Source organism: Lissotriton vulgaris, chromosome 8 (genome assembly GCF_964263255.1).
Source record: "Lissotriton vulgaris chromosome 8, aLisVul1.2, whole genome shotgun sequence".
Lineage (NCBI taxonomy): Eukaryota > Metazoa > Chordata > Amphibia > Caudata > Salamandridae > Lissotriton > Lissotriton vulgaris.
This window is the reverse complement of record NC_141696.1, coordinates 626,541,335-626,553,889: the sequence shown is the minus strand read 5'-3', so window position 1 is coordinate 626,553,889 and position 12,555 is coordinate 626,541,335. Positions and strand designations below refer to the sequence as shown.

The 12,555-nt window shown below is 48.8% G+C and overlaps 1 protein-coding gene across 1 annotated transcript in view; it reads right to left on the bottom strand.

Annotated features, from left to right (window-relative positions):
• The window catches only part of C8HXorf58 (chromosome 8 CXorf58 homolog), a 767,449-nt gene that overhangs the window by 104,886 nt on the left and 650,008 nt on the right, over window positions 1-12,555 (bottom strand). The window contains exon 7 of the mRNA XM_086933357.1: window positions 9,400-9,629. Within this exon, the coding sequence (XP_086789483.1) occupies window positions 9,400-9,629 (230 nt within the window). The remainder of the gene's footprint in view (window positions 1-9,399; window positions 9,630-12,555) is intronic.

Here is a 12,555-nt window from a genome sequence, read left to right as displayed (position 1 = left end):
TGTGTGCTACCCAGCTTCACCGGCCCAAACATTCCATAGAGTATTGTGTATACGTTACTGTTCGATGGATTCTGATGCGAATGTACGTGTCTTCATCGCGCTGTATTGTCTCGGGCTGAGTCCCAGCGGGGACTATTCGACCTGGAACGCCAGAATCGCTGGCTTTGCTCATCTCCTTCCGATCTTCCCATTGCAGACCCCGGGGAGGGGGCCCTGGTTTCCCGCAAATTTCGGCCATCTTGCCTCGCCTAGGCCTCCAGCTCCGTTGTATCCAACCATTCCTGTACTGCTGCTGGCGACGTGAGAAGAGGGATTTACCTCATGAGATAATTTTTAGCTTCGCTGGGAAAAACATCATATACTTAAATCCTCGTTCTCGGAGCGTTGCCTTAACCCCCTGGAAGGAGCGTCGTTCCCGCTGGACCTGAAGCGTGAAGTCTGGGAAGAAGCGGACTGTAGCCCCTTCATATTGTAGGTCTCCTTGTTGTCTAGCGACCTGGAGGATTGCATCACGATCCCGATAGTTGAGTACTTTCGCAATAATTGTTCTCAGTGGGGCCCCTGGTTTGGGTTTCGGGATCGGAGCTCGGTGAGCCCGTTCGATGGTGAAGATCTTTGATAATCTCTTAGGCTTTAGGTGGCGGAGGACCAGGTCTTCAAGGAAAAGCTCCATACTGTCCCCCTCCAGTCCTTCCGGTACACCTACCACGCGTATGTTGCTCCTCCGGGCCCTCCCTTCCTGGTTTTTGAGCTTCAAGGCCATCTGCCGGTGTTGGTGAACGAGCTTGTTTACCCTGCCCTCCAGCCGTTTTTCAGAGGCCCTTAACGCCTTAATGTCCACTTCGTTGGTCTTGGACCTTTCCATGGTTTTCCCCAGGTCTGCACGCAGCAGATTCACCTCGATTGAGATTTTGTCCATTTTCATCTCGAGGTTGGTGCCTAGGGTATGAATTGCAGTCATTATGGAGGTCAGGGAGGGTTCTGCCTGGTCTTTGCTGTCCTTTGCCGCCCCACCGGGCTGCGGCTGCGTTATTGGCACCGCATATTGGTCCAGTTTATTAGTTTGGGTCACTGTTCCCCCTTTGGGCCGCATGGTTGATCAGGGTGCTCCCGGTGGTAGCGCCGCCTGTACTTAGCAGTCGCAGTATGTGGGTCAGCGCCGACGCAGGTCCCGCTCTGAAGTGTGGCCAGCAGCCGCCGCCGCCAATTGCCTCTCTCAGGATATCTCCCGGGGCTGGGGCCTGCCAACGGATGTCCTGCGGCACTCTGGTCCGTGCCCCTTGCCGTAAATGACCAGTCGTATTTATCAGCGTATCGGTCCCTCGACCGTCACTTACTGTGGCCGCTTCTGCCCTGCTCCACCAGCGGGTCCTCTGAAACCCTTACCGCCGCTGTGGTTGGGCGCCGTTTTTCGGGCTGGGCGTCTAAGCGCTAGATATCAGGGCTGTTGTAGCAAACCCCACCCTAGGGGCATGTTGTGGCGTGGCCCGTCTTCCCTTCGCGCTAATGTGGTGGTCGCTTGGGGCGGTCGTCACTCACGCTTCCAGCCCCGTAGGGACCGCGTCGGATCACGGCCCTCCAACTGGGTCCTCCTGTGGCCAGTACCGCTCCGACTTCAGCCAGGCCGCGGCCTTTGCACAGCGCATTGAGTGTGGCCACACCCTCCGCCGACTCCGTGCCACACAGGCCTCGTTTGCGTTGTAGGCCGCAGACCTGGGCGTCGATTTGAAAACTCCGATCTCGGTGCGGCACTCCCAGTTGGTCCCGGGGCTCCGCTCCAACACGTAGATGTAGCACCTCGCCTGAGGGAGCTGGGGCGCCGATGGCAGTGCGCTCCAGCAAGGACAAAAGGGCGGATTTGGTGGGGACAACAACGGTCCCGGCGGAGCTCGGGCTTTAGGCGGCCATTTTCGACGGTGCCTGGCCACGCCCCCCCAGGGTAAGTATATTAATGTCTGCGTGCTGCATGAGTAGGTTGGTGACATACTCCTGAGCCGTGAGCCGGGAGCAACGCAAACCGGAGCTTGAATAATCGCGCTGATATTTTTTAATTGTACACTTTACTGTGTGGGGGCTCAATTGTTTTAAATCTTCCTGTGTTATGATTTCTTACCTCGCTCTGCATCTTTAGATCCTCGGGGACGTACTGATCGGGATAGGCGAGGGAGTGTGGTCGCCATTTTGTGGGAGGAGACAAGGTCGCAGACTAGTGCTTGCTGACTCGCCTGCCTCCGGGGCCACCATAAATGACGTCAATCAGGCAGGCGCGTGCCGTGGGCGTGCCACTGGCACGCCGAAGGCGCGCCTAAGGCAAGCCCGTCTGCGCCCGTCCACGCCGGGTCATCGCCGGTTGCCGGGACCCCTGCCTCTACTGTTTTTAACCTCATTTCTTATGCGCGAGATGAGCTTTTGGCGCGGGAGGTCAAGTGTCCTTCTCTTGTCTGGGATCCAAGTGACAAGGCTTTTCAGTGTACACATTGTGCCTGCCACTTCCAGGCTACGGACTCGCACGTCCGTTTGGGAGAGGGCACAGTCTTAAAGTTCCTGAGCCTGAACTGCAGATCCCTTTCCAAACATCATGGTGAGGTTTTTGATCTTTTAATAGAAGACATGGCTTACACCGGACTCGGTGGCTGAATCCTGGCTGGCCCTTCCTTCAGGATACAGGCTGTATTGCATTGATAGGGAGTCAGGCAGAGGGGGGGCATTGCAATCATTGCCAGGGAAGTTTACAACTGCTCCCTCAGTAAAGAAAGCATTGTAGGCTGCGAAAGCGCCCTATTCAAGATCACATTGAACTATAATTTCATCCTGACTGGCTTCCTCATCTACTGCCCGCCAGGTCTATCTGGTCCCTTTAGAGACGACTTGCTCAATAAAGTGGCACATTTTGCATGTAAAATGGCTAATTTCACCATTCTTGGGGACCTCAATCTTCATCTTGACAATTGCAAGACGGCTGAGATTGCTAGCTTCTTGGCAGATTTGGAGGCCCATCAGCTGACCCAATTGGTGCAAACTGGCACTCATGTGGCCGGTCACCTATTTGATCCCATCTTTACACATTTAAGCTCCTGCCCACCCTCTTCGCCCATCTCGCAGGCTTGGACCGACCATTTTTTGGTCCCCTTTACCCTGCGACTCTTAGTCAAAGGGGATGTAACTTATACTGTTCCCATTCTAAAGCGGCCCTGGCACAAGCACGACTCGGGCCGCCTCTCGTCTTGGCTGTCTAGTCACAGGCCTCAGGTGACACAGGATATGGAGACGGCGAATTCCGGCTTCAATGAGTGGGTATCCTCAGGACTGGATAACTGCATTCCGGCAAGGTTGGGAGGGAAATTTCGCGGACCATCAAACCCTTGGTTCGACGACTCCCTAGTCGCTGCCAGAAAGGGTTACAAGCAGCTGGAACGCCTATGGAGGCGCTCGTATGATCTGACGGCAAAAAGGAAATATCGTGCCGCGATTCAGCATTACCATAAGCTTATACAGCAAGCTCGTGCCAAGTTTGTGGCCGATAAAATCCTGACCAGCACCAACCCTGCTAAAACCATCTTTGCTGTTCTGAAGAGCATGAAAAGCGGAGGGGCCATTGTGACCTCTGTGATCTCGTCGAACAAACAGTGTACCGAGCTGGCCTTGCACTTTGTGAACAACGTTGATAAGATCTACCAGGGGTTACCCACCCCCATCCCGCCTCTGGCGGGGGAGGACTTGGGGATTCTGGGATCAATGGGGACGAATACCTTGTCCTTTTTCCCTCCACTGACTCAGTCTGAGTTTGAGGATCTCTTCTCTAAGATTAAATCCGGTTCGCCAGCTGACCCACTGACTTCCGCTCATTCCGCCAATTCCATTTGCTTCTTGCTCCGCTGAACTTCAATCTGGTCAACCTTTCCTTGACCTCAGCGTCTGTCTCCAGGGCTTGGAAACATGCCAAGGTTATTCCCTTGCTCAAAAATCTCTTGCTGGACCCCGCCGAGCCAGCTAATTAATTACCGTCCAATCTCCCAACTGCCTTTCCTGGCTGAGGTGACTGAATCGCATGTGAATGCCACACTCTCCAGGTTTGTGGAGCAGAATAACATCCGGGCCTGGCACAGCACTGAGTCTGCGTTATTGGTTGGCACGGAGACCATCCGGGCCAACCTGGACATTGGAGACTCAGCGGCCTTGGTCCTGTTGGACCTAAGTGCCGCTTTCGACAATGTCTCCCATGCAACACTCTTGCAACGCCTACAGGAAATTGGCATCAGAGACCTGGCCTTGGAGTGGCTTCGGTCTTTTTTGGAAGAGAGGTCTTTCCAAGTCCATGTCCCACCGTACCAGTCACAGGAGTTTGCTCTGCGCCAGGGTGTACCACAGGGTTCAGTGTTAAGTCCCCTATTGTTCAACATTTATGTCCAGCCTTTGGCTGTGGTAGCGAGGGATAGGGGCTTGGCACAGGTATCTTACGCTGACGACACCCAGCTGGTGATTGCCTTCTCCAAAAAAAAGTCACAAACCTGTAATAGTTTAAGGAGGATCTTGCTGTGATTGCAGACTGGATGGCAGCAAACTGCTTGCAGTTGAACGATGGCAAGTCCGAGATCCTGCTGTTTGGGAAAGATTGGGGGACGTGGTCTGAGAGTTATTGGCCCGACCAGCTGAAACCTGCCTCCGTGCCCAAGGAGACAGTGAAAAATCTTGCCATCTGGTTCGACAGTGAACTAACATTCAACGCCCAATTTAAAGAGGTGGCTGGGATGTGTTTTGGTGTCCTGAGGGGCTTGAAACCGCTGTTGGGTTTTTTCCCCCCGAAAGTTCACCAACTCATCCTCCAGGCGACCATTTTGTCAAGATTGGATTACAGGAATTGCCTATATCTAGGCGCAAACAAGGCTAGCATCAAGCATCTGCAGAGGGCACAGAACGCTGCTGCCCACATGCTGTTGGCCCTCCCGTACACCTGTTCGGTTTCCCATGTTCTGCAGAAGCTTCATTGGCTGCCCATAGAAAAGCGTATCCAATTTAAGACGCTTTGTTTGGCGCATATTATCTTATCACCGCAGGCACCGGCTGGCTTGAGGGGACTGCTGCAGTTCTATGCACTCCGTCATCCTTTAAGATCTGCCACCTTAGCACTGGCATGCACCCCGCGTGTTTGGAAAGCCAGAGCTGGTGGCCATTCCTAACGCTGCCTGGCTGTGCAACTGTGGAACTCGCTCCCTGGGTCCATCAGAGCAATTCAAAATCATCTTGCGTTCCGGAAGGCCATTAAGACCTGGCTTTTTCCGGCTTAATGCTGTTTGCCTCAGTTTTTTGTCTGGGACTTGTTGGTCTGCGCTGGGATACCCCGTCGCTGGGGCAGCCATGTGCAATATAAATCTAACAAATAAATAAATGTGCCGCGTGCCTGGGAGTGGCGGCACAAAGGCGGGGAGTGCGGGTGTGACTGAGAGTATGGTGGCATTGCGCGTGGGAAGAGCCCCCGCTTGACCCCCTCCGTGTGGGTCGTCTGCCCTAGTGCTCATGGAACCTGTAGGGTGTGTGGGGGTGTGTGTAGGGTAAACAGAACTATCAACTGGGTGGGAGAACAGTCCCAATACCGGGGACGCATGGGCAAGCTCGATACGTCCAAACTAGTGCTCCTAGAACCAGGGAGCAAATAGTCAAATTGAAGGGGTGGCAGGCCGAGCCTGTGGGGCAAATTCCTGTCTGGGCGTTAGCAGGATAAATGGTCGTCATTTCAGGGTATAGTGTGTTCCATGTGTCCTGACGTGGGAGGTGGGGGCCCCTCAGAGCGGGGTACCCACCCGCCGGAGTTCCCCGGCGGGGTATATAGTCGGATTAGGACCAGTGACGCCGTTACTGGGCAGAGTCTGCAATCAAGGGGGTGACTGGGGCCATGGTGATGGAATCCGCTGTGGGTTGGTCCTGATTACTGTCCTCTTCACTGCTGGATGTAAAAAGATGAGGAACCCCTCCATTTCAAAGACTGATTACCATTCATCTGTGAAAACCGCAGGAAGATGGCATATCTGTGCTGTGTTGGATGTGTGTGAGTTGAGCAACATAAAGTGCCTTTTTTGATATTCTTAGTGTGTTTTAGGGGCTAGTAGTACTGTTTATAGTAAAATGATGGCCACTGATATTGTATACCTGTGCTATACTGGATACACATATTTTTATGTAAGTTCACACAGATACTTACAAATGATTACGAACAATGCACAAAAATTACTTGAACACAAATAAAAGACAAACATTTTGAAAAACCAATATCAAGTATTTACAGATTCAACATTATCTATATATATAAAAACGAAAGTATGTCTGTTTGTCCTTTATGCATTACTACACCATTCATCCGATCGCCATGAAACTTTGGGAAGTTGTTGAGTACACACCCGCGAAGGTTTCTGGCAAAAAAAAAATAAAATGTTAAAAGTTGTTGAGTACACTCCCGCGAGGGTTTCTGGCAAAAAAAAAAGAAAAATGTGTTAAATATCGGCCCTACACTCCCGCGAAGGTTTCTGGCAAAAAACAAGAAAAATTTGTTGAATATCGGCCCGCCAGGGCCCTCATAATCTTTCCAATACTGAACGTTTATAGTTTCCGGTGCGACTCGCTTTTGCATTGTCCATCAACAAAGCACAAGGACAATCGCTGCAAGTGTGTGGACTAGATTTGGAGAATCTGTGCTTCTCACATGGACAACTGTATGTGGCCAGCTCACGCGTCGGAAAACCTTCTGATTTATTCGTGTACGCACCAGACGGAAAAACAAAAAATACTGTGTATCCACAAGCACTCGAATAAATAAACAGAATTAAAACAACACTTTAAAATGTTTTCCATATTAAAATGAATCAGTTTCAATAAAAATGACACAATGTAAATTGAATGTTATCATAACAAGTTTCGTTAAATTTCCTTTCTTCTGAGATCGCAACGCGCGACGGGTAAGCTAGTCTTCTATATATATAAAAACGAAAGTATGTCTGTTTGTCCTTTATGCATTACTACACCATTCATCCGATCGCCATGAAACTTTGGGAAGTTGTTGAGTACACTTCTGCGAAGGTTTCTGTTATGTTATGTTATGTTACAATGTTTTTGTATAGCGCAAATCACCACTGGTCTCTAAGCGCTTTCACAGAAAAGTACATACCCTACTGTAACCTAGGACGCCATACCGCCATCAAACCCCGTTAGGGAATTGATGTTACCTTTTTAAACAGGTAGGTCTTTAAATTCTTTCTAAATGAAAGTAATGTTGAGTCTCCCTGCAAAGTTGCAGGTAGCTCATTCCAGAGTTGCGGAAGGAGTACTGATAGGGCTCTGCCACCTTTAGATTTCAGCTTGAATCTAGGTTGAATTAGTTTGCAGGCTTTACCCGAGCGCAGAGCTCTACCCTGGATGTACTTCCTCCAGCGCTCTTTGATATAATTAGGAGCCTTTCCAAAAATAGCTTATGGGCCATACAAAGACATTTGAACTGCACTCTAAATTTAATGGGCAACCAGTGCAGCTTCAAAAGAAGGGGGGTCGCATGAGAGCTCCTTGGCAGAGAAAAAAATCAGCCTAGCTGCATCGTTCTGCACAACCTGCAGTTTCCTCAGGAGTTTCTGCGTGAGGCCCAGGTACAGAGCATTTCCATAGTCCAGTCAAGAGATGACAGTGGCGGATACTATGGATTGCAGGGTAGAGGTGGACAAAATGGGTACCAGCTTCCGGAGCTGCCTGAGCACTCCCACACAGGAACCTACCACTGCCGAGTCTTGGGGGGCCATAGAGAGATCTGCATCAATCTTCAGGCCTAGACTTTTTACCACTGTTCCGGGAGTTGGCATAGTCCCTAATTCCGGAGGCCAAAAAAGCTCACATCAAGGAATTTCTTCATTGGTAATAACCAGCACCTCCGTTTTCGCAGCGTTGACTTTCAGGAGGTTGCTGGTCATCCAATTTACTGTGAAACTGAGCAAGTTCTTTACCGAATCTTGTGCCTCCCTGGAATTCTCCAACTGAACCAGCAGTTGGGTATCGTCGGCGTAGTTAAAAACTTGGCAATTTCTGTGTGTTAGCTCCTCTATAAGGGGTTGAAGGTAGCTATTAAATAACAGGGGAGATAGTGCAGACCCCTGAGGAACACCCCAGGTCACAGCACTGGCCTCAGATAATTGGTCTCCCAGCTGCACTCTCTGGGTCCGGCCAGTGAGAAAGGACTTAAGCCACTTAAAGGCTTGTCCTGTTATTTCCGACTTCGCAATGCGGTCAAGCAGAATAGTATGGCTGACCGTATCAAACGCTGCTGACAGATCCAGTAGAATCAGGGCGCATGGCTGTTTATTGTCTGCCCTGATTCTCAGATCATCAGCAACCGTGGCCATGACCAGTTCTGTGCTATGCTGGGTTGGAAGCCCGCCTGCCTTGGATGAAGTAGGCCATTTTCCTCCAAATGGCCTGCAAGCGTAGTCAGAACGTGTTTTTCCAGGATCTTTCCTAAAAATGGGAGTTGGGAAATAGGCCTATAATTCTTTGGAGCCTTGATGTCTGCTCCTGCTTTCTTCAGGGGGGGGATAACCCTGGCTTCCTTCAGATTTTCTGGCAAAAAAAAAATAATTGTTAAATATCTGCCCCCGTTTACGGTGCGACTCGCTTTTGCAATGACCATCAACAAAGCACAAGGACAATCGCAGCAAATGTGTGGACTAGATTTGGAGAATCCGGGCTTCTCACATGGACAACTGTATGTGGCCAGCTCACGCGTCAGAAAACCTTCTGATTTATTTGTGTACGCACCAGATGGAAAAACAAAAAAAAACGTGTATCCACAAGCACTTGAATAAATAAACAGAATTAAAACAACACTTTAAAATGTTTTCCATATTAAAATAAATAAGTTTCAATAAAAATGATACAATGTAAATTTAATGCTATCATATCTAGTTTCCTTAAATTTCCTTTCTTCTGAGATCGCAGCAACGCGCGACGGGTAAGCTAGTATATAATAAATATAGAAATACTAAATATACAAAGTTATGTGTGCATTGATTTTTTTTGTATAATAGATGTAAGAATCCGTTTCCAAGCAAAGACAACAAATAATACACGTGAATACATTGCATTGAGCAATTCCCCACAAATGTATGCAAAATAATACCTGATGTATTCCAGACTGACATCTAACATTACTCCACAGTGATGTAACGATTACCATCACTGTGTAAGAAACGTCGCAGAAGTACGAGGATTCTGTAGTGGCAGGACAAAATACCATATAAAACATTTCTAAAATCATCAAGTAGATTGTTTGACCGGGAGTAGACTTTGTTTTTTTTATTGGGTCATTCCGTTTTAAAATTAAACCACACGTTTCTCTAGAAATAATGTTTATGATGTAGTCACTCTTACCTGACACGGGTGACAGCAGCCAACTGCTTATACTGAGCCTCTTCATTTTGCGGCTGGAGAAGTAGAAATGTTAGTTCCTCCTGAAGACGATTTGATAATTTGCCGGATTGTGCATAATCTACAATGTCATACATTATTGTTGTCCTGGACAAGTTTTTTAGGGATAATTTTCTCCAGTAGTTGTCTCTACCTCCAAGGTAAGCAGGGGTCTCATCCAGGTTGCTTAGGTACTACACAGTAAGAAAGATCACAAGGCAACATATGTTTTTTTGGTGCCATATAATTATGTTCATCATTCAATCCTTTTAATTTAGTGGTGCTAAACAACTTGTCAGAGGGTGCCAAGCAAATATATAAATGTCTATATGTGTACTGATCTTTACACCGGAAGGACCTTAATGCTAAAGCCAAGTACAGTGGTCAAATGATGGCAACCATAGCTGTAAGTAAAGCAAAATATAATAAATACAAAAGAATGACATACACAAAACAAATGTGGAAGGTTCAACAATAATCCTATTTGCACAGGCCTGCTCATTTTAGCTAATTAATAGACGCATCTAGAAAAACAAGCATTTTACAAAGCGAAAATGCTTGTTCCTTGTGCTTCAGTCTGGATGCATGTGAGAGTCGGTGCTTGTGTTGAGGAATCTATATACAAAGCCAGGGGTTGTCACCAAAAGCATAAGAGGATCTGGGTACGATAGTGGGACTACTTTGGTATCGTACATGATAACTTTCGTCTTTGTCAGTGCTGCTTTTTAGAGGAAGATGCCGCTACCTATGACGTGCTATGCCATCATACCATTTTCTTTCATTAAATTAATAAAATACTTTTTATATTAAAAAAAAGAAAACAAGCCAGACCTATTGGCATTGTCTTTTTGCTTTGTGTTGAGAGACATGTAGTCCTGAAAGCTAGTCTAAAACCGTAAAGGTATATGCTCCCAACTGAGAAGCAACATAAAATTAAAAATCTAATCTCACATGCAAACACGTCTGTACTATGTATAAAGGCCCATTCATCCATTCACAGGGGGTGTTTGGACAAAATATTAAATAAAAAATATTGGGATACAAAAATATCATGCCAAGAATATCGGGATGTAAAAAATATAATGGTCCCGAATATCAAAGGAAAGAATATAGTTTTAAGCATGGTTTTTGATATTGTTGTAAAAAATATTGAATTAGAAAATACAGCTGTATATAATATAACTTGTGTTATTTTGTATGTATTTCATTGCAGCATCTGTGATTTTATATGTTTAATATATTTTTATTTGAGTCTTTAGTAAGATAATTTATTATGACATTTCGTACCTAGCCTGCGGATCGCGTACAGTTCAAGTGAGCTATGCGCGTGCACAGAGCCAGCCACATCACACACCATCATTTGTCTGTGCCTCGGCATCAGACTTTAAAGGCTGCCGCTCCCCCGACCCCCGCGTGCACATCGCACACCACCATTTGTCTGAGCCTTGGCATCAGACTTCAAAGGAATGCGCCTCCCCCGCCACAGCAATGCTGATAGCTTGTTTTTTTTGCATCCATTTCCCGGGGAAGCCGTGTTTTGTTCGGCTTTCTCTGCACCTTTCTCGTTTTTTTTTCTGGACAAAAGTGAAAGCCTACTGTGCTTGTTTACAGTAGCCTTGCTCCTCAAATGCTGTTGCTGTGTTGCCATCTCTCTAGGGACACTCAGCTTGAAAACACTCGACTTGCTAGCTGCAATGCTACATCCGCTATGCTTTCCTCTAGACACGTTGATCCCTCGCAGACTGTGCTGACTCTGCCCCTCCTGATTCTGAAACTGATCAACGCAGTCACAACTCAGTCTCTTCTCTCTGTCTTTTGATGTCTGCCCTTCCACCATTTACTTCGAACCCTCACACCTCCTCACCCTCACACACCCTCACTCACCCTCACCCACCCCCACACCCTCACCCTCACACCCCCTCACCCTCACCCCCTCACACTCACACACCTCCTCACCCTCACACCCCCTCACACCCCCTCACTCTCACACCCCATCACCCTCACACCCCCTCATCCTCACCCTCACACACCATCACCCTCACTCACCCTCCCACCCTCACACACCCTCTCACCCCCTCTCACCCTCTCATCCCCTCACCCTCACATGCCCTCACCCTCCCTTACACCCTCACCCTCACACCCTCACACCCCCTCACCCTCACACCCCCTCACCCTCACTTACCCTCACCCTCACTCACCCTCTCACCCACCCTCACCCACCCTCTCACCCTCACACACCCTTTCACCCTCACCCTCACACACCCTCTCACTCACCCTCACCCACACCGTCCTGACTCGCTCTGAGGCGGTCGCTCCCCACGCTCCCTGCTCAACTACTGGGATCTTAGCGCTTTGCTGCTCTGTGGTATCGTAGCGCTTTGCTGCTCTGTGGTATCGTAGCGCTTTGCTGCTGATCGCATGAACAGCTTTTAATCTGCCTGATTGTTTTCTGTTGCGCTGTTAGTACACAGCCCACATCTGGCGCACTGTGTCTTTGTGCCTCTGTGATTTCGTAGCGCTTTTGTGAAAGCTTGCATTGCTGGCAATATTTTTGCCTGTGCCCCAATCTCATCCTGCTTCGATCTTAGTCTGTTGCCATTTTGTTGTTGTTTTGTTGCCTCCCAGCCCGCCTCTCCACCCCGCTCCCGCCTCCCAGCTGACCCTCCCTCCCACTGGAAGTTAGGGGCTGACCTCTCCACACCTACGGTGTGACCGTCCTGACTCGCTCTGAGGCGGTCGCTCCCCACGCTCCCTGCTCAACTACTGGTATCTTAGCGCTTTGCTGCTCTGTGGTATCGTAGCGCTTTGCTGCTCTGTGGTATCGTAGCGATTTGCTGCTGGTCGCATTAACAGCTTTTAATCTGCCTGATTGTTTTCTGTTGGGCTGTTAGTACACAGCCCACATCGCGCGCACTGTGTCTTTGTGCCTCTGTGACTTCGTAGCGCTTTTGTGAAAGCTTGCATTGCTGGCAATATTTTTGCCTGTGCCCCAATCTCATCCTGCTTCGATCTTAGTCTGTTGCCATTTTGTTGTTGTTTTGTTGCCTCCCAGCCCGCCTCTCCACCCCGCTCCCGCCTCCCAGCTGACCCTCCCTCCCACTGGAAGTTAGGGGCTGACCT